The sequence below is a fragment of the Salmo salar genome, chromosome 12 (genome assembly GCF_965601325.2).
Source record: "Salmo salar chromosome 12, fSalSal1, whole genome shotgun sequence".
NCBI lineage: Eukaryota > Metazoa > Chordata > Actinopteri > Salmoniformes > Salmonidae > Salmo > Salmo salar.
The window spans coordinates 70663627-70686363 of NC_138302.1; the positions used below are offsets into that span (position 1 = coordinate 70663627).

At 40.8% G+C, this 22737-nt stretch overlaps 1 protein-coding gene across 3 annotated transcripts; it reads left to right on the plus strand.

Annotated features, from left to right (window-relative positions):
* Nucleotides 1-290: 290 nt before the first annotated feature.
* Nucleotides 291-22415, plus strand: slc45a3 (solute carrier family 45 member 3). Of its 3 annotated transcripts, XM_014132948.3 has the most exons (9): nucleotides 10002-10138; nucleotides 13776-14128; nucleotides 16738-17425; nucleotides 17553-17794; nucleotides 17932-18044; nucleotides 18175-18659; nucleotides 18831-19096; nucleotides 19294-19521; nucleotides 21206-22415. In XM_014132948.3, exons 3-9 carry the CDS (start codon nucleotides 17284-17286, stop codon nucleotides 21356-21358), a joined length of 1629 nt encoding a protein of 542 aa, XP_013988423.1. In that variant the 5' UTR covers nucleotides 10002-10138; nucleotides 13776-14128; nucleotides 16738-17283; the 3' UTR covers nucleotides 21359-22415. The 3 variants fall into 3 exon arrangements, with proteins under 3 accessions (XP_045547635.1, XP_013988423.1, XP_013988424.1); XM_045691679.2 differs by lacking the exons at nucleotides 10002-10138; nucleotides 13776-14128 and adding an exon at nucleotides 291-2793; XM_014132949.3 differs by lacking the exon at nucleotides 13776-14128.
* Nucleotides 22416-22737: the final 322 nt, after the last annotated feature.

The window sequence follows — 22737 nt, forward strand, 5'->3', positions numbered from 1 at the left end:
CAAAGTTACCAGAACATTTAGTAATTTTGGTAATTAACATGTCATCTATGGCAATCTTGGGTAACTTTGGTAATTTATACTTCAATAACTTTTAAATGTATTCATATATAGTATAAATGTTTTCTATCTGTGTCCATATTGTTCATGAGTTTCTAGTGGATAGACCATATGGTTAAAGAGAAAATAGCCTAATTAATTAAAAAAGCATTAATCAACAATGGCATTTTCAATTAACTCCGTTTTGGTGCCAACACATTAACAAAGACATATTGACATAGTAAAATAAATAAAAGTTTGTAAAAAAAGCTGTCATACATTTTATTTTACATAATCTTATTTGATATACAGTTGAAGTCGGAAGTTTACATACACTTAGGTTGGAGTCATTAAAACTCATTTTTCAACCACTCCACAAATTTCTTGTTAACAAACTATAGTTTTGGCAAGTCAGTTAGGATATCTACTTTGTGCATGACACATATTTTTTCCAACAATTGTTTACAGACAGAGTATTTCACTTATTATTCACTGTATCACAATTCCAGTGGGTCAGAAGTTTACATACACTAAGTTGACTGTGCCTTTAAACAGCTTGGAAAATTCCAGAAAATGATGTCATGGCTTTAGAAGCTTCTGATAGGCTAATTGACATCATTTGAGTCAATTGGAGGTGTACCTGTGGATGTATTTCCAGGCCTACTGTCAAACTCAGTGCCTCGTTGCTTGACATCATGGGAAAATCAAAAGAAATCAGCCTAGACCTCAGAAAAAAGAATTGTAGACCTCCACAAGTCTGGTTCATCCTTGGGAGCAATTTCCAAACGCCTGAAGGTACCACGTTCATCTACACAAACAATAGTACGCAAGTATAAACACCATGGGACCACGCGGCCATCATACCGTTCAGGATGGAGACGCGTTCTGTCTCCTAGAGATTAATGTACTTTGGTGTGAAAAGTGCAAATCAATCCCAGAACAACAGCAAAGGACCTTGTGAAGATGCTGGAGAAAACAGGTACAAAAGTATATCCACAGTAAAACGAGTCCTATATCGACATAACCTGAAAGGCTGCTCAGCAAGGAAGAAGCCACTGCTCCAAAACCGCCATAAAAAAGCCAGACTACGGTTTTCAACTGCACATGGGTACAAAGATCGTACTTTTTGGAGAAATATCCTCTGGTCTGATGACACAAAAATAAAACTGTTTGGCCATAATGACCATTGTTACGTTTGGAGGAAAAAGGGGGATGCTTGCAAGCCAAAGAACACCATCTGAACTGTGAAGCACAGGGGTGGCAGTATCATGTTGTAGGGGTGCTCTGCTGCAGGAGGGGATTGGTGTACTTCACAAAATAGATGGCATCATGAGAAAGGAAAATTATGTGGATATATTGAAGCAACATCTCAAGACATCAGTCAGGAAGTTAAAGCTTGGACGCAAATGGGTGTTCCAAATGGATAATGACCCCAAGCATACTTCCAAAGTTGTGGCAAAATGGCTTAAGGACAACAAAGTCAAGGTATTTTAGTGGCCATCACAAAGCCCTGACCTCAATCCCATAGAAAATTTGTGGGCAGAACTGAAAAAGCGTGTGCGAGCAAGGAGGCCTACAAACCTGATTCAGTTACATCAGCTCTGTCAGGAGGAATGGGCCAAAATTCACCCAACTTATTGTGGGAAGCTTGTGGAAGGCTACCCGAAACATTTGACCCAAGTTAAACAATTTAAAGGCAATACTACCAAATACTAATTGAGTGTATGTAAACTTCTGACCCACTGGGAATGTGATGAAAGAAATTAAAGCTGAAATAAATCATGCTCTACTATTATTCTGACATTTCACATTCTTAAAATAAAGTGGTGATCCTAAATGACCTAAAACAGGGAATTTTTACTAGTATTAAATGTCAGGAATTGTGAAAAACCAAGTTTAAATGTATTTGGCTAAGGTGTATGTAAACTTCCGACTTCAACAATATTTTACATGTGCGGCGGCCAGCCACATTGAGGGCCAGAGATAATTACAGATAACTGCGATAATCTGAAGTATCCAAAAGGGTCACTTGTGATAAATTACATAAAATCCTTGAAAGTTACAATTCTGGTAGTGTACTGGTAAACTTTGAAAGTGACCAGTAATATACCCTCCCTTTAAAACCCTATGTGAGGCTCATTCCAAGAGCCTTTTTCTCCAAGGGCCCAATATGTGCACTACTCACTGTTAGCCACACAGTGGCACTGTTTTCATGCAGTCCAGGGGTGTATCACTACAGTCTGGTCTACTGGCCTCATCCTTCATTTACCTTAGTCACAGGAAAGAATAGGTGAAAACATGATCTTAATCATTACACATAATGCAAAAATCATTAAACAGTAAACACATTAACATCAGATCATCAATAGCCTAGGCCTAGTCATAAAAAGGTATAGGTACTAAAGTCTCAGTCAGTCCACTATAGGTCTACAGAACATTCGTATAATGTTCCCATAGCTCTGCAGTGAGTCTGCTTTAAAAAACGATGTTTAGTAGTCTAGATAGGTGGACAATTTGTTGAATTATTTTTATAATCAATAATTATCCTATCATGGCCCATGATTAACATCGAACGTTTTCCTCATATTGATATAGAACGGGGTTTAGCTACCTAATTACTTTGTCCAATCCCACTGCAGTAGAGAGTCAGGCAGTTACATTCTAATCTGGCTCCGCTACTAAACAGGGAAACATCTCCAAGCGCGCGCACAGGCTCCGCAGAATGAAGCCACTGTTTCCACAACTGGGGTTCGACAGGTACAGTAACTTTAAACGCACCCCTCATTTTGTACAGAAGTGATCGAGAAGAGTTTGATGTGGTAAATTATATATATATATATATATATATATATATATATATATATATATATATATATATATATATATATATATAACAGTCTATTGCCATTTTACTTGGTCCTTGAATTAGTTTTGATGTACTGTTTGCGAGCTTGGTTTAATTAGGCTATGTGCGTTTAATGCATTAGCCTTTTTAAAGTCTTGACATCACGATTTGGCCTACCATTTCCGGAATGAGCTCTCAACTTGTCTGTGAACGAGGAACCACAAACACGTGTTTTAAAACAACTACGTAAGCACAAAAAGTAGGCTACTTTTCAAAAATCTATGTGAGAATTGTGCTCATTTTACATGTAATCTACAGAAAGTAGGCTTTGACTACACTAATATTAAAGACAGTACAGTATGAAGATAGGGTAAAACTGCTTCTCCAATAGAAATACCCGAGCACACTTATAGGCGATGTTATGGCGACGTTGGCTACCCAAACTCATGCGTAGAAACACGTAATCGGGTCTAAAAGCCAATTTATGCTTGATCCTAAAATGCTTGATATGGAGGGTGTGACGCAATTTCGGGGGATCCGAAGGCATGCAGAGGCCGCATTGAACTGGGTGCCACATTGAAAGTCACCCTGTAAAATACAACTTGAGCAAATGTCTAAAGGTATTTGATTTTAAGTATCAAAAGTAAATGTCATTTCAAAACTATACTTAAGTATCAAAAGTAAAAGTATAAATCATTTCAAAATCCTTATATTAGGCAAACCAGAAGGCACAATTTTCTTGTTTTTTTAATTTACGGATAGTCAAGAGGCACACTCCAACACTCAGACATAATTTACACATGAAGCATGTGTTTAGTGACTGCCAAATCAGAAGCAGTAGGTATGAGCAGGGTTGTTCTCTTGATAACTGCATGAATTTGACAATTTTCCTGTCCTGTTAAGCATTTAAAATGTAACGAGTACTTTTGGGTGTCAGGGGAAATGTATGGAGTAAAAAGTACATTATTTTCTTTAGGAATGTAGTGAAGTAAAAGTAGTGAAATATAAATAGTAAAGTAAAGATACCCCAAAAAACAACTTAAGTAGTACTTTAAAGTGCTTTTACTAAATACATTACACCACTGGCCTTCAAATCAGAGGCACTCGTTTCATATAAAGTTGTTTTTGACAAAAGTGGAAATGTGTCACTTTAACAAGGTTATGGTAATAACATGTTCAACTACTTAAGACATTGGTTCGAATCTAGGTTGTGCCTTTAGATTTTGGAGCAATATTTCTCTCATTTGGCATGTTTGAGTGGTAATTCGACTGTAGACAGAAGTGGACAAGTAAAGTCAGGGTCGAAGTACATGCACCAACAGCAAATCGGACAACTTCTGCTGTTTCTAGGAAACCCAACTCTAACCAGGTTTCCATCCAACCTTTTTATGCTAGTAAAGTACATGTTGGATAAAACATGTAATTACAGGCCTGATGGAAAGAGAATATTTTTCGGTAAACTTTCCAAATGTCAACAAAACTAAATATGCTAGACAAGGTGGGATCTTTTGTGTCGAAGTATGCTAGAAATATCGGTAGAAACGCTATTATGCGCAAATACTGATATAGTAACCATTATATGGAAGTACAGTTGGGAGTCACGTGATGACATGTATGGTCCTTCCATTATGTCTGGTAGGGAAAGCACGCAGTTTATTAGCCTACAGATTAAATCAATGATGATGAATTTCACAGGGTGGTGAAAATGCAAGGTGATGAGCTTGATGCTGCTTTCCAATAAATATCCAGGGTCTTATTCTGGTGACGTGATCATCGATGCTTGGCTGCCATTTGACAAATAAAAATAATCTCGCTCTTTTGTCCATAATAATCTCATCATGTAGGCTGCATATATATATATATAATTTTTTTGCAGCATATGGGATATGCTCTGTTGTTTCCCATTACTTCATGCCCTTGTACCTTCCTCATTATTGTTTGTGATTGTGCAACATGGAATTGTAACAGATGTGATTAAATGAGTCCACACAGATTCTTACTGTATGGTAATTGTTTGCATGTCAGCATCACTACAGTCTGGAGTGTATTTCTTAATTTCTCAACCTTTATGTTGCTTTTGTCAGTCAGCATGTAAAGAATATAATTTGATTCAGTCACATTAAGGACAAAACACTCACTGTACAGAAAATGATTAGACTACATGTACATCAGTTCACATAAATTACTGGGTAAACACTATGAAAAGGATTAGACTACATGTACATCAGTTCACATAAATTACTGGGTAAACACTATGAAAAGGATTAGACTACATGTACATCAGTTCACATAAATTACTGGGTAAACACTGGGTAAACACTATGAAAATGATTAGACTACATGTACATCAGTTCACATAAATTACTGGGTAAACACTATGAAAAGGATTAGACTACATGTACATCAGTTCACATAAATTACTGGTTAAACAATATGAAAATGATTAGACTACATGTACATCAGTTCACATAAATTACTGGGTAAACACTATGAAAAGGATTAGACTACATGTACATCAGTTCACATAAATTACTGGGTAAACACTGGGTAAACACTATGAAAAGGATTAGACTACATGTACATCAGTTCACATAAATTACTGGGTAAACACTGGGTAAACACTATGAAAAGGATTAGACTACATGTACATCAGTTCACATAAATTACTGGGTAAACACTGGGTAAACACTATGAAAATGAATAGACTACATGTACATCAGTTCACATAAATTACTGGGTAAACACTATGAAAAGGATTAGACTACATGTACATCAGTTCACATAAATTACTGGTTAAACAATATGAAAATGATTAGACTACATGTACATCAGTTCACATAAATTACTGGGTAAACACTATGAAAAGGATTAGACTACATGTACATCAGTTCACATAAATTACTGGGTAAACACTGGGTAAACACTATGAAAAGGATTAGACTACATGTACATCAGTTCACATAAATTACTGGGTAAACACTGGGTAAACACTATGAAAAGGATTAGACTACATGTACATCAGTTCACAAAAATTACTGGGTAAACACTATGAAAAGGATTAGACTACATGTACATCAGTTCACATAAATTACTGGGTAAACACTGGGTAAACACTATGAAAAGGATTAGACTACATGTACATCAGTTCACATAAATTACTGGGTAAACACTATGAAAAGGATTAGACTACATGTACATCAGTTCACATACTGGGTAAACACTATGAAAAGGATTAGACTACATGTACATCAGTTCACATAAATTACTGGGTAAACACTATGAAAAGGATTAGACTACATGTACATCAGTTCACATAAATTACTGGGTAAACACTGGGTAAACACTATGAAAAGGATTAGACTACATGTACATCAGTTCACATAAATTACTGGGTAAACACTATGAAAAGGATTAGACTACATGTACATCAGTTCACATAAATTACTGGTTAAACAATATGAAAAGGATTAGACTACATGTACATCAGTTCACATAAATTACTGGGTAAACACTATGAAAAGGATTAGACTACATGTACATCAGTTCACATAAATTACTGGTTAAACAATATGAAAATGATTAGACTACGTGTACATCAGTTCACATAAATTACTGGTTAAACAATATGAAAATGATTAGACTACATGTACATCAGTTCACATAAATTACTGGGTAAACACTATGAAAAGGATTAGACTACATGTACATCAGTTCACATAAATTACTGGGTAAACACTATGAAAAGGATTAGACTACATGTACATCAGTTCACATAAATTACTGGGTAAACACTGGGTAAACACTATGAAAAGGATTAGACTACATGTACATCAGTTCACATACTGGGTAAACAAAATGCCAAGCAGATACACTTGGTATTGACCCCACGACTGGTGTCTGGGGTACTTGCTCATTAAAGGCCGGTTTCCCAGAAACAGATTAACCCTCTAAAATATGTATTACATTTTATTCACACTTAATAGACAATCAACAAATTTGAATTTGTTTGGTGACAACAATAATACAGACGAGACAAATTGTAGGCTATAACATGGGACACAACATTACAACATTACAGTAACATTGAGATAAATACATTAGCTATATTGTCGCAAGTAGGATATTTCATTTATTTATGTTAGAAATGTGGATCACATGAGGGCCTATTGTAAGGATGTAAGGATGAAGATGTATTTAAGCTCTAAATAGTTATCCACCCAAAACAGTAAACATGCATTGTTAATAACCAATGATAGGTGGAGGCATCAACCATTTATGAGCATGTAGTGCCTTCTGCTTCCAAGAAAGAAGGTTGTCTCCCACAATGCTTTGGTTCCGACTTCAAGTTACAGTTGGTGAGGAGAAACTACAGAAATTTCCAGTTGGCTGCAGTCGAAAGTTCATGGCGTTTGATCACATGGTTGTTGTAAAGGTCATGCAGTCGGCATGTAGTTGCAAGTCTGACCATTTTTATACCCATAATGCAACACACTTTGAAAGGTGGTGACCAACGTTGATCAACGTCTTGACAAAAGTGATCCGCTCGAACGTGGAATAGAATGGCATCAAACACATGGTAACCATGTGTTTAATGTATTTGATACCATTCCACCTATTCTGCTCCAGCCATTAACACGAGCCCTTCCTCCCCTATCAAGGTGCCACCAACCTCCTGTGGTTCTCGGAAGTCTTGCGATGTTGTGCTTATAGGTTTGGAAACTCTGTGATAATATACTGCAGTCCAGTCCACTATTGTTGGCTGTTAAAATGTTCCATAGTATTGGCAAAAATACTGAGATGGGTTAAACTTACTTGCTCAGACGGGCTGGGCCATCCATCATCTCCGCTTTCTTCTTCTTCTTCTTCTTCTTCTTCTTCTTCTTCTTCTTCTTCTTCTTCTTCTATGGTATTATAGCGGTCCGCAAACAAGCGTTAGAGGTTCATGCCGCCACCTACTGTATGGGTGGTAAACTATAGAAAAAATATCCATTGTAGAAAAAAAGGGGGAAAAAACGGCTTCATACAAAGATCGACACATAAGAAAAACATCCCACTCTTTCAGTCACATTCCAATTCAAGTCACATTCCTACAAAGGCTCAGGGGCCTGTGAGGGCGGAACATCCTTTGACACGATTTCTTGCAATGCCTCAGCTGTAAACTCACTGAGTCCAAAAAAGGGTTCTGCTGCACTCACAATAATTCTAATTTTCTCAGATTTCTTATTTGTTTGTGCTGTACCGTTTATGACCATTGCAATAAATGCTACAAAGTCCACCTTTTTCACATGTAATATATCAGGATCCCTTGATTGCCAAGAAACATTCACTGGTGCAGTCTCATTTACCATTGCGTCTTCAACGCCACTTGCTCCTTCCACTCTTTTCACCGACTCCAGATAGGAGACATGCTGGAAATCCCTTAGTCTCCTTCAACCTAACAGGGCAATCTGGGGATTCGGGCTCATGTTCGCCACCACAGTTGCAACATATAACCTCAGCTGGCATACAATATTCTTTCCGTCAGCATACACTTGATACATGCCCAAATCTTTTGCCTTCATGACACTGGAGGGGCTTGTGCACAAAAGCTCTTACAGGGTATCTCATAAAGCCTAGCTTTACATAAGAAGGGAGAGACTCGTCAAAAAACAATAATATGGACAACGTGGGTTTACTTACTCCATCCACCATACAGGTCAGTCGACATGCACCAATCACTTCACCTACTTCCTCAGGTATATCATCTGCATTCACTTAATTCACAACCCCAGAGATAACCCCCTTGACAGGCGCCCTGCTTTGGAAATCCATACACAACATTATATTAAAAAATATTTTTGAGGCGCAAAGCACGCTTCTTCTGTTCCGCGGACAGAATCAGAATACCAGCTGTTGTGACTCTCACCAATGCCACCTCACCCAACACAGCATGATACTCCTCGTGACTTCAAACAGATCCCCCAGGTAACATTGATCCAAAACCTTCACTCTGACTATAAACAAATCTAGGGATTTCTTAGTTTCCATCACGACTGTAACCCACTTGTTCTCACTCTCATCTTCACCCAACCCGTCATCAGTTTCAAACAGAACATCCATTTCCCGCCATCTTCCCTGAGTAAAACTAATCTATGCTTTAGCAAACTCTCTCTGCTTTATCAATCTGTCTTAATTTAATCCTCCTGGACTTGGGTAGACGTAACATAGTAAATGTAAATCCAGTACATGCCGATATGATGTTACATTTCGTATGGTATGTATTCATTTGTGGATGTCCATCATCAATTTTGGATCATATGCTACGAATTATAATCCGTATGATATGTTAAATTGCAATTCGTACAATGTGTTAATATTAAGAAAATGTATGATATGTTACAAATTCCAATTTAGATAGGTGGATAATATTAGCTAGGCTAGGGGTTAGGTTTAAGGTTAGGGTCAGGAGTTAGGTTAAAGGGTTATGGGTAGGGTCAGGGGAAGGGTTAGCTAACATGCTAAGTAGTTGCTAAGTAGTTGCAAAGTAGCTAAAAAGTAGTAAGTAAATGCTTTTTTGCCTTATGTAACCTTGTTTCTTATGTAACCATACTAAACCTAATGTCATACTAATTTGTGTCCCAGATTTAAATGTACTATGAGCCTATGAGAACAGACTAATTTAATGGGATTTGTAGATAGGAAGTGCACTTTAGACTACAGTGGGGGTATCTAAACACTTCACTGCCCACTGGGTACAAACTGATTGAATCAACATTGTTTCAATGTCATTTGTCAACGTATTGTGACATCTAATCTACGTGGAAAAAACATTGGATTTCAAAAAGTCATTAACTGTTGTTGAGGGTAACATTTCAACAACAGGATTAGGTCATCATAGTAATCACATTTTAACATGGACAAACCTTGTATAAAATATGTTTAATTTGTAACTTTTAAAGTAGGGGTGGGGAACTCCAGTCCTCCAGGGCCTGATTGGTGTCACACTTTTTCTCCATCCCTAGTCAAACACAGCTGATTAATCAAATTGGAATTGTAAACTGAAGATCATGATTAGGTGATTATTGGAGTCAGGTGTGTTAACTGGGGCAAAACTTTGACACGAATCAAGACTGGAATTGCCCACCCCTGCTTTAAAGCAACGGCAGATTTTCAGCATTATATTCACTATCAGCAATAAAACAATAGGCTGGGCAGATCTCCTCCTGGAGAATCTACCCTTTGGTCTTCCAACCAAGGTTTTAACCAAGCCCAGCCCAGGTATGATATTTGTCACTGACTATTACCAATGTGCTATAGTGAGACAGGTTCTTGAGAGATCTCCACTTAAACAAAATTGATTTACTGTTGCTATCAAAGTCATTCCAAAGGGTAGGTTTAACAGAGTACATTTAATGTGACCATACTTTTATCATTCATATCATCAATTAAGCTATTTCAGCCTATAGCATTTGCAAAGTCATCAACAGCTATTGTTTCAATTTAACCTAGAATTCAACTAAAAATAGACAAAATAGGCCTGGGGTTTTAAGCTCTGGTTGATTTTAAAATGTAATGATGTTTTTGAATTGTTTGGTTGTCAATGCAACCAAATATCAACATTTGAAGGAGATTTCTTCTGCTTGGATAGTTCTGTCTGTGCCACTAATTAGTCTGGCTTTAATTTCAGTTTGTCTGCAAATTAATAATTGATATGTTGGAGTAACGTCTCCATCTCAACCAAAGTTAAAAGGACTAAATCAATTCCAACTTTATTTCAAGTGCATTTAGAGTTTGATTTGTTCTAAATTAAGATTTTTGGTTGAGATGGAGAATTAAAGCCATATTAATAAGTGCACAGATGGACCTATCCAAGTGAACTTTTTGATATTTGGTTGCTTTGACAACCAAACACAATTCAATATCACTTTTGAAGTACAATAAACACCCTTTTAACATGTCGACAAGTTAACAAATTATATGTTGGGTTCATGTCTCCAAAAATGCAGTTAAAGAATGTGATTAAGCCAGTGGCTCAGATGGAACTATCCAAGCAGTAGATACATCTCCTTTAAATTTGAAGTTACTGTAACTGTACATTTATTATTGTAACGACCCTGGGTTTATAAGCGCGGATATCGACTCTGCAGCTTGAGCATGCTTTTGGGGAACCGTCGATAGCTCGCTGGACTTCGGATTAGATGGTTGAGGATTCGAGACATGCTCCTTGCTGTTTCATTACATTGGTGTCAGAAGTGATCGGACCTTGCATCCACGACATTGCGTGTGCTTGGCCGGTGAGCGCGTTCCTATAAGCCGTTGAGTCGCAGGCTAGCACTATTTGAAAGGAGGGAGTAGTGGGTTTTTAGCGCGGATATCGACACCGCTGCTTGAGCATGCTTTTGGGGCACAGTCGATAGCGCGCTGGACTTTGGACTAGAGGGTTCGAGACATGCTCCTTGCTCTTTCAATTCATTACATTATGTAGTCATATAAAGCGTACATGTTCAAGATGGCATGCATAGGCCGTATAAAGATCTTTCACGATTGCTGTAATATTTTACCTTTATTTAACTAGGAAAGTCAGTTAAAAACAAATTGTTATTTACAATGAGAGCCTACCCTGGAGACACTGGGCCAATTGTGACTCCCAAACACGGCCGAATGTGATACAGCCTGGATTCGAACCAAGGACTGTAGTGACGCTGCTTGCACTGAGATGCAGTGCCTTAGACCGCTGCGCCACTCGGGAGCTGCACAGAATCTCAAATAGCATTGGTCACTTGCACTATATACTTTTAATGTAAACTCAACTGCAATCCAGGTCAAAAAAGAATGGCGCACTGCTAGGATACAATACTAGGTTTTTGTTGAACGAAGGTGCTCTCTGGTAAAAGTGATATGGATTGCTCACTATTCCTGTAGGGTCTTAGTGGTCTCTTAGCTGTCATCTAGTGGACACATTGTCCTATTGCCCTCTGCTATGTTTGGACTGCTGTGGTCCATGTTTGCTGTGATTTAGTGTACTATAAAATGTATGGCTCTCCTACTCTCTCCATTTGCCCACTCCTATTCAAGGCTAGAACTACTTTGGCTTTTCTAGTATGTTTTAATACTTTTAACCTAACATGCATTTTGATATCATCTAACTTTTGAATGTATATGTCAAAAACTCCAGTCACCCAAGTCATAGACTGTTCTCTCTTCTACTGCACGGTAAGCGGTACCGGAGTGCCAAGACTAGGTCCAAAAGGCTCCTTAACAGCTTCTAACCCCAAGCCGTAAGACTGCTGAACAATTAATCAAATGGACACTTGGACTATTTACATTTACACTGCTGCTACTCATTGTTTAGTATCTATGCATAGTCACTTTACCCCTACCTACATGAACAAATTACGTCAACTAACCTGTACCCCCGCACATTGACTTGGTACCGGTACCCCTGAATATAGCCTCGTTACTTTTTATTACATTTTATACTTTAGTTTATTTAGTAAATATTCTTAACTCTATTTCTTGAACTGCATTATTGGTTAAGGGCTTTTAAGTAAACATTTCACGGTAAGGTCTAGACCTGTTGTATTCGGTGCTTTGATTTGATAGTGTTGTTTACTAGATGTTGTTAATATTGACTATTCTGTAACTACTCCCTCTTCAAATCAGGGTTGATTGGAAAATGCTTTGTTCCAAAAAATCTTTGTACTCCATGACAAAGGCCAAGCAGCCAAAATGCATCAGAGTTAAAAAAAATATATATATTTTTTTTATTAATTAAATGAAGAGTGCCTTGGTGCATTCCAGGTCCATTGGTTCTGCTAACAGTGATAACACAATCTATTGTATAAATAAAGTATCTGACATTGTATTCCCATTTGAAACTTGCTGTGCTTTTAAATGGTTGAAAGCACAGTGATAGACATTTGGGTGACAACTAAACCAAAAATCAGACGTTGTTTTTCCGTATGGTTGAAGCATAATGATAACACATTGGAAAGTCAACTGTCTTTTGAACTGACAAATATTATCCACATTGAAATGACGTAGTGTGGCCAGTGTGTGGGGGATTGTTCAGATATGATCTCAGGGTGCTCTCGCGTTCCTTTTTTTGGAGGATAAACATAAACACACGAAGGATCCTTTGTTGCTACGCTGATAGTTCCTGTTAACTGACTGTGTGACCGCGGGTGCCGTTTTCCCTTAATTCAGCACTTTTAATAACTGCCGCATGAACACTTTGGTGTTGTTCGCCTTCAAAGTGCTTGTTTCGGCATTGAGCGGATTTGCTCTACTACATGACTCATTTCTCTGCTCATGTTAAGCAACACTTGATTCTCCTGACTAGAACATTATTCATGCCCATCTGGAATTTCTGTGCCAGTGAAAAGGTAGCTACTGCTCAGAGCTGGGTTTCTTTGGTAACATGATGACCATTCAATGCCCTCTCATTTGGATTTATTGAAGCAGTGTTCTTTCACTGTCCTGGTGGTTTAGGTTACCTACCTGTTGTCACGGATACGCTCCCCTGGCAGGTGTGGGTCTGTTGGACCAGGATGTGATTCTCAGCTTTATTGCGGCCTCAGTAAACATCCATGCTGGGTAGTGACTGACTGATAGCTTCTTTACCTCTGCTGGGATATCATTAGATCTTTAGAGTCAGAGAGTGTCTCTATTTTTCAGCAGTGGTCACCAACCCTGGTCCTGGAGAGTTACACGATGTGTAGGCTTTTGTTACAGCACTAGTCAACCAATCATTACAACCTTGATTTGTTGAGTCAGTTCTATTGGGCTGGAACAGAAGTCGCCACACCCTAAAGCTCTCAGGACTAGGGTTAGAAACCATTGTTCTAAGGGGTTTGTTGTCAGGAGTGTCCTGAGGAGATGGTTTTCTATAATCAGTTGTGACCATTGTTCTTAGGCCACACCCTTCTGATGCTATTGGCTGGCAGGGACACTGTTTGCCCCGCTGATGCGACTCATTTCTCCAGGACGTGATGGGAATATTGATATTCCATTTCCCAACCTGAGCCTGGCACTCCCGACAGCTCCCATCTCAGCTGACAATAGGTGTGTTACCTCACGACAGGTGCAACACGCATCACAACAGGTGTGTTACCTAGGAATATGGTTTATCCTAGCATTGCCTGGCTGATGGAAAAGGACACACACACACACAACTGACTTCCTCCTGACAGTTGACGGACATGGGCACATGAGTGGACACAGACACAGCTCTACGAGAGACACAGAGGATTATTTTATGGTTGGACTGTGAGTTTTTAATTTTATTGACTTTACAACCTTTCTTTGATGCAAGGAAGAGTGTAATTATTCAAAGTGGTGTAACAGTATGTTAGGCCCTACGTAGTATATACTTTCTTGCAGTCAAATGACAATCACCCTCTAGTGGCCTCATGAGTGGAATGTTATTAATATTTTTCATAATTAAACTTTTCTTTTTTTATGCCAAAATTCTGGTGTTTCTATGTCAAATGGCTTTGTTACATTTCAGTCTTCTGTGATGTGTAATATTGGGATGCAAACTCAATGGAATACATTTCAGCTCTCTGACATGGTACAGGTGTCTTGTTTTTTCTAATTCCATAACCATATGAAGTGTATACTTTTGATTTAAAGCAGATTTGTGCAATACTATGACGAAACACACTGTGACCCTGACTTAGCCCACTGCAGTATAAGGTTAATGTTCAACATAATTCAAGAAGTGTAGGCTTTAAAATGTCCTTATTCATTGAGGTGAGAGAATAAGATGTTTTGTAATTAATAATTGATGTATTGTACATAATAGTGAAATGATCAACAGAGCTCACTGTGAAATCCTAATTTCAAGCTCAGAGCTGCTTTCTGAGATCTACTGTTCCTGACTCGTCCTCAATCGAACTGTCACTAACAAACTAACATTAAAAAAGAACAAACTAGTCATGTGCAAATTCCTCTCATCTGTCAAGTTGCCTCAACTGTGAAGCCAAGTCTTTAGCAGTCAGTTTCTTCCTGATGCAAGTCACACCTTTATCTAGGCACGGTACACATGTTTTGATTCTAGGTATTAAAGTATTGTCAGGGTTTGATTGTGTGCTTGACTGAAAGAATAGGACACACCTCAGTGTACACACTGCAAGTCAGGCTGGGCTGAACTCAACTTGGTGGGGGGGGGCTGGACTTTTTCCCTTCCAGAGAATCAACCACTACATACACCACGACATGGTGTATGTACACAGTGACTCAGAGTTCATCACATCTTAATCTTAATCAACTGGTTTTCCATCCTGTTTTCCCTGCAAGTTACAGGATGAGGAAGCTAACAATAGAACCTTGCGCGCCCCCCCCCCCCCCCCCCCCTTTCCCCTGTGTTAAGCTTTAAAGTTCACCTGTCTATGAAAACAAATTGGCTAGTCTTTGAGGTGTTTCCTGACTGATTCTGCATTTGGTTAATGATGTTTGTCCCCCATGAGACACTGTAGATGCAGAAGCCTTTTTCGCCTCCTCAAAATCCCCAGAATGAATCAGAACTCAATCTGTAATTGATTTTGTCGTTTTTTTTGCCAAAGATGTAAAATTCCAGAACTAAAACATCCAACGGGTGTTTAGTGAGGTATTTCTCAAGTCAAGTTGTCTTATAAACACATTCGGAACTGCTGGGCAGGTCTGTCGCACTGTCTATGCTGTTGGATAGAGAGCAATCACTGCAGCTCTTCAGCCCATGTTAGTGGGCAAATGGACATTGTCAAATCAAAACCCAACCTTCATTTACCCGTTATGACAAACAGTTTATTTTTATTTTTTAGATGAGACTGACTTTATGACAAATATTCCTATTTTACACTTTGTAGTCAATTTTCACACTAAATAACTGACTCATATCGATGCCACAGACCTTTTTCAAATGGATTCATTGCTTTTTAAAGGTAGTTGCTATTTAAGCGTTGTGACCCATCTCTAAAGCCCACCAATGAGTCCTGAGTCCAGACCCAATATTAGGGCAATTATATATTGAAAGCTTAACTAAGGTTCTACTGTATCTGCAAAAAATATGATTCTGAGAACTGGCTTAAGTTCTGACCCCTCATTGGTTTGAATAGTGTCAGCAATTTTTACCTACATTTACATTTAAGTCATTTAGCAGACGCTCTTATCCAGAGCGACTTACAAATTGGTGCATTCACCTTATAATATCCAGTGGAACAACCACTTTACAATAGTGCATCTAAATCTTTTAAGGGGGGGTTAGAAGGATTACTTTATCCTATCCCAGGTATTCCTTAGAGGTGGGGTTTCAGGTGTCTCCGGAAGGCGGTGATTGACTCCGCTGTCATGGCGTCGTGAGGGAGCTTGTTCCACCTTTGGGGTGCCAGAGCAGCGAACAGTTTTGACTGGGCTGAGCGGGAACTGTGCTTCCTCAGAGGTAGGGAGGCGAGCAGGCCAGAGGTGGATGAACGCAGTGCCCTTGTTTGGGTGTAGGGCCTGATCAGAGCCTGAAGGTACGGAGGTGCCGTTCCCCTCACAGCTCCGTAGGCAATCACCATGGTCTTGTAGCGGATGCGAGCTTCGACTGGAAGCCAGTGGAGAGGGCGGAGGAGCGGGGTGACGTGAGAGAACTTGGGAAGGTTGAACACCAGACGGGCTGCGGCGTTCTGTATGAACCTAGTGTTCTTTTGATCCTAACGACATGAATTGGGATATTTAGAGTACTATATAGGTAGAGAGCTTTGTTCTGTTCAATGATATGTCAACTCAATTTTGACAAAATTACTATAGAAGAATTAGGAAGCTTGTGTCCTGTAATGACTGAAGATATGATATAGTATCCTTTATCACGTTGTGCCTCTTCATGTCAGCCTGTTCTCCCTCACTTCTCTCAGGGCCCATGTTTCCGTGTGTGGATTTCTCTGGCGATTGGCAGACTTGAGTAAACTACATCAGGCCTCAACATGACCACAGGACTGGACTCTTTTACCTCCATCGACCCTGCTGCTCTACCTGCGTAATACAGAAATGGATGGAGCAAGAAAGACAACTCTACCTCTGTCTGCCAGAAGTACAATGTGAGCTCAGACAACTGTATACATGTGGAAGCTGCCCGGTCAGCTATATTGTCTGTTTTCCACTATCTTGAGTAAAGAGACACTGGAACCTCCTCACAGAAGCATGGGACACAAACACCAGCCAGAACCCTGCCACCTTTTCCTCCGCACCACCCACTCGTTTACATGTGCAGGTATCCCAAGGACTTCCCTCTGGAAGAGTAACCCTTAGAACACATGCATAGAGAAGAGCATTCTGTCCTGTCCACACAGTCACTATAAACTCCTGTGTCTCAAACTGTGTGGGAGAGACCAGAGCTTGAGATATAGCGTGGATGTTATAAGTATAGCTATAGAGGTATAGACAGAGGAAGCATTTGAGTCATGCAGGGCCGTGTGTGTCAGCTGTTTCTGGTGAATGCTTTAACCTGTGGTTTGGAGGTGTGTATGGCTGCAGGCACCTTCTACATCCCCCCTCTACTACTGCAGGCTGGCATGGAGGAACGCTACATGACCATGGTGCTGGGTGAGTCAACACTCTATGACCGTAGTTCTGGATGAGTGACCTGGGTGTAAACACTATGACCATAGTTGAAATAAGTGATTTGTTTTTGAGCTTGGAAGTAGATCGTCCCTCTCTTCCTCGCTCTCAGGAGTCGGGCCGGTTCTGGGTTTGATCTTCGTGCCCATGATCGGTTCGTATAGTGACTCGTGGCGTGGTCGTTTTGGTCGGCGCCGGCCATTCATCTGGCTCCTATGTGTGGGGGTTCTGCTGGGCCTGCAGGTCTTGCCCCAGGCTTCTCACCTAGCTGCCCTGCTCTATCCACAGCACCCCCGATGGATGGAGGGGGTACTGCTGGCGGTGGCAGCCTGTCTGCTGGAGTTCTCAGGACAGGTGGAGCAGAAAATCTCAATATTGTTAAATCAATAACATTGTGATGTAGATGTTTATGACTTTATTTGAAATCTTTATTCGAGTGCTCCTTACTGTGTTTATGGAGTTTATAGCACCTAAATGACTGTTCTCGACAGGCCTGTTTCACACCGTTGGAAGCGCTGATCTCAGACCAGTTCCCTGGAGAGGAGGAGAGCAGAAGAGCCTTTTCTGTCTACTCACTGATGATCAGCCTGGGAGGATGCCTTGGGTAAGGGACCTCTCTCTCAAGATCAGCCTCAGGAGCTGCCTGGGGCAGGTTACATCTCAAGCTGAGATAAAGTGGATAGGACAGAGATCAAGTCAGAAAAGACACCTCTGTGATCCCTCTCTCATCCTAGGTACCTGCTCCCAGCCCTGGACTGGAGCCATGCCCCCACAGCAGCCTACCTAGGTGGCCAGGAGGCCTTTATCTACGCGTTGATCACCCTCATCTTCCTCACCTGCCTCCTCAGCACAGTCTTCATCTCAGAGGACAGATGGACTGGAGGAGAGAGAACCAGGAAGGGCGTTAGCGTTAGTTCCACCCTGAGCCCTTCCCATTGGAGGAGCCGATACTGTGCACACCCCTTGCTGTCGCGGACCCAGTGTGTACGGATGGCTGTGGGGTGGTGTGTGTCGCTGTGCGTGTCGGCACTGCCACGTGCGTATGGTGTGTGTATGAGCTTGCCGGCAGTGATACGGCGACTGTTTGTAGCTGAGCTGTTCAGCTGGATGGCTCTGATGAGCTTCATGCTGTTCTACACAGACTTTATGGGAGTGGGGCTGTACCGTGGTGTACCCAACGCTACACCTGGAACACAGGAGAGACTACGATACGATGAAGGTAGGATGGGCAGACATTTACTTGATCCTTATCTTTTCATTTACAGCAACTTTTTGCAGCGAATTTGACTTTCTTTTCCACTCCTCCTTACTCTGTATCATTTTTATAAAAGATTTTCATTTCACCCATTTCAATGCAGCCATAGATCTCCTCTCCCCTCGTATCTACCAGGTGTACGCATGGCGAGTGTGGGTCTGTTTCTGCAGTGCCTGATCTCAGTGGTCTGCTCCATCCTGATGGAGCGCTGGATGGTGTTGCTAGGCGCCCGGGCTGTTTACGTTAGCAGTGTGATCCTGCTAGCGTTAGCTACAGCTGTGATGAGCTTCTCAAAGAGTGTAGTGATGGTCACCGTCATGGCCGCAGCTACTGGATATACCTTCTGTGTGCTGCAGGTCCTGCCCTACACCCTGCTGTGTCTGTACCACTCTGACAAACGGGTAAGACACACATAATACCACTCCAGCCAGCAGGGGCGCTGTGGGTAGGGCAGGGCAGATGGGTGAGAGGCCTGGGACAAGACCTGCAGAACCCCCACACACGGGAGCCAGATGAATGGCTGGCGCCGACCGAAACGTCTGTCACGTTCTGACAGAGAAGTAATCACAGTAGATAAACCCATCTGTTTCTCTCTCAGGTCTTTTTCTCCAGCTCCAAATCCAGACCTTCTCACCAAGGAGAAAGTGATGACCACACCCACTCAAAGCCCCTCCTTCCCCCCGACCATGGCAAGACCCCGCTTCTCACCTCTGCCTCCCCCCATGTGTCTCTGCCCCTGGAGAGAGAGGGAGAGGCCGTACCCCTGCCTCAAAGAGGGATGTGTCTGGACATGGCTATCCTGGACAGTGCCTACCTGCTCTCCCAGGTAAGGACAGCTTCTAGTCTCTCTACAAGTTAGACCGGTTGACCTGTGCATGCTTGTATGTGTTGCTAGGGACAAATATTTGTCTCAACAATTATGGCTAATAATGTACAGTGAGGGGGAAAAAAGTACTTGATCCCCTGCTGATTTTGTACGTTTGCCCACTGACAAAGAAATGATCAGTCTATAATTTTAATGGTAGGTTTATTTGAACAGTGAGAGACAGAATAACAACAAAAATATCCAGAAAAACGCATGTCAAAAATGTTATCAATTGATTTGCATTTTAATGAGGGAAATAAGTATTTGACCCCCTCTCAATCAGAAAGATTTCTGGCTCCCAGGTGTCTTTTATACAGGTAACAAGCTGAGATTAGTAGCACTCCCTTTAAGAGTGTGCTCCTAATCTCAGTTTGTTACCTGTATAAAAGACACCTGTCCACAGAAGCAATCAATCAATCAGATTCCAAACTCTCCACCATGGCCAAGACCAAAGAGCTCTCCAAGGATGTCAGGGACAAGATTGTAGACCTACACAAGGCTGGAATGGGCTACAAGACCATCGCCAAGCAGCTTGGTGAGAAGGTGACAACAGTTGGTGCGATTATTCTCAAATGGAAGAAACACAAAACAACTGTCAATATCCCTCGGCCTGGGGCTCCATGCAAGATCTCACCTCGTGGAGTTGCAATGATCATGAGAACGGTGAGGAATCAGCCCAGAACTACACGTGAGGATCTTGTCAATGATCTCAAGGCAGCTGGGACCATAGTCACCAAGAAAACAATTGGTAACACACTACGCCATGAAGGACTGAAATCCTGCAGCGCCCGCAAGGTTCCCCTGCTCAAGAAAGCACATACATGCCGTCTGAAGTTTGACAATGAACATCTGAATGACTCAGAGGACAACTGGTGAAGGTGTTGTGGTCAGATGAGACCAAAATGGAACTCTTTGGCATCAACTCAACTCGCTGTGTTTGGAGGAGGAATGCTGCTTATGACCCCAAGAACACCATCCCCACCGTCAAACATGGAGCTGGAAACATTATGCTTTGGGGGTGTTTTTCTGCTAAGGGGACAGGACAACTTCACCGCATCAAAGGGATGATGGACGGGGCCATGTAACGTCAAATCTTGGGTGAGACCAACCTCTCAGCCAGGGCATTGAAAATGGGTTGTGGATGTGTATTCCAGCATGACAATGACCCAAAACACACGGCCAAGTCAACAAATGAGTGGCTCAAGAAGAAGCACATTAAGGTCCTGGAGTGGCCTAGCCAGTCTCCAGACCTTAATCCCATAGAAAATCTGTGGAGGGAGCTGAAGGTTCGAGTTGCCAAACGTCAGCCTGAAAATCCCTCCTGAGATGTGTGCAAACCTGGTGGCCAACTACAAGAAACGTCTGACCGCTCTAATTTCCAACAAGGGTTTTGCCACCAAGTACTAAGTCATGTTTTGCAGAGGGGTCAAATACTTATTTCCCTCATTAAAATGGAAATCAATTTTTGACATGCGTTTTTCTGGATTTTTTTTGTTCTGTCTCTCACTGTTCATATAAACCTACCATTAAAATTATAGACCCATCATTTCTTTGTCAGTGGGCAAACATACAAAATCAGCAGGGGATCAAATACTTTTTTTCCCTCACTGTACTGTTCTATTGTGTTCTCTTCTCTCCCCTGCAGGTGCTGCCTGCTCTGTGTCTGGGCTCCATAGTGCAGCAATCCCACAGCGTCAGTGCCTATATGGCCTCAGCTTGCTTCCTCAGCCTCCTGTCCCTGCTCTGCTCCACCGGGGTTGTCTTCACACGCAGCGACCTCCACAGGGTCAAAGGGTGACACTCCAACGCTGAGGGGGCTAAATGATTAATCCATTGTGGATTCTAGTTGGTATCTGTGTTCTACTGCAGATTTGTACTGGATTTTGGCAGTTTGTTATAGAATCCTGTAGCATGAGAAATATGCCCTATGACTCCAAGGGTTGGGGATTGCAGCTCTGACATCAGCACCTCTGAGACAGACAGGTGCTGTGTTGACACAGGTAGAGATTAACAACACAATTTAAGAGACAGATCATTCTTTCTGCACATACTTTTTTCTTCCAGCCACAGAATCTCATTGTGTGGTTACTTCTGGGCACATTTCATTTAGTTTTGTAGATGTATTTATCTGTTGGTTGTGTCTCATTCTTCTATGGCATTTCTTTATCTGGAATTGTAATGAACTTACAAACCTTAGTTTCTTATGTTGACATAAAGAACTAGGTAGTCATATGAACAGTGCCAATTGTGTTTTGGATAATACATCAAGAGTCTATCCCTTAACCCAACATGTAAATCTTCTGTTTTCGATATGCTATGATAATTACTTAAAGAGTGAAATGGTATGTATTGATAACATATGATTGTGTATGTATTGGAAATGAAGTGTGGCATTTTATTCCTCAGGGAACTCAGTGGAGGTAAATGTGTTGTAGGCTGCTAGCTAAATGCATTATCTTTAAACCATGTACTTGAATGTCATACATTGTCATCAGGTGGGAAATGTACAGTTATTCCATGTTTTCCTGGCATGGTGTCCTCGGACATGTTTCGCCTAATGCAAAAATGTGGTTTTTTTTTTAAACATAATATATTGGTTTGTTTTTCATGGTTTTAACTGTTTGTAATTGTATCAAGGGAAAGGATTAGTTATTACACAGGGTAATAGCGCATTTGCTCCAGGGGTGCTGTACTACTATGGCTGACCCTGTAAAACAACACATTTCACTGCATGTATCCAGTGTTTTAAAAATAATTGAAGGTTAAGTTATTACACAGGGTAATGGAAGGGTTAGTTACACACGTTAAGCAGTTATATGCAAGCATTCTTTCTCCTTTGGTTTTATGAATAAATTTTTTTAAACAAAACATTTTCCATATTTAATCTAAATGATATGACCTTAACAGTCCTTCGTGTTCAATACAAAAGTTGTATTGCTGCACTCTCTCCCAAACATCAGAATGGAGGTCTCTAGTTTCATGTTCATACATGTGCTCTCCACGGGGCTGAGTGACACCAACATTTGGTTAAGCATGAAGAAGGCTGTCATTGTTAATACGAATTAAGCAATGAGTAGGCTACAGTTGAACAAAAGGTCCATTGTACCGTACCTGCAGTTCAAAGCTCTACCATCTTGTTCAGTTCATGACTGACATAGTTTCTGAATGAGCCACGTT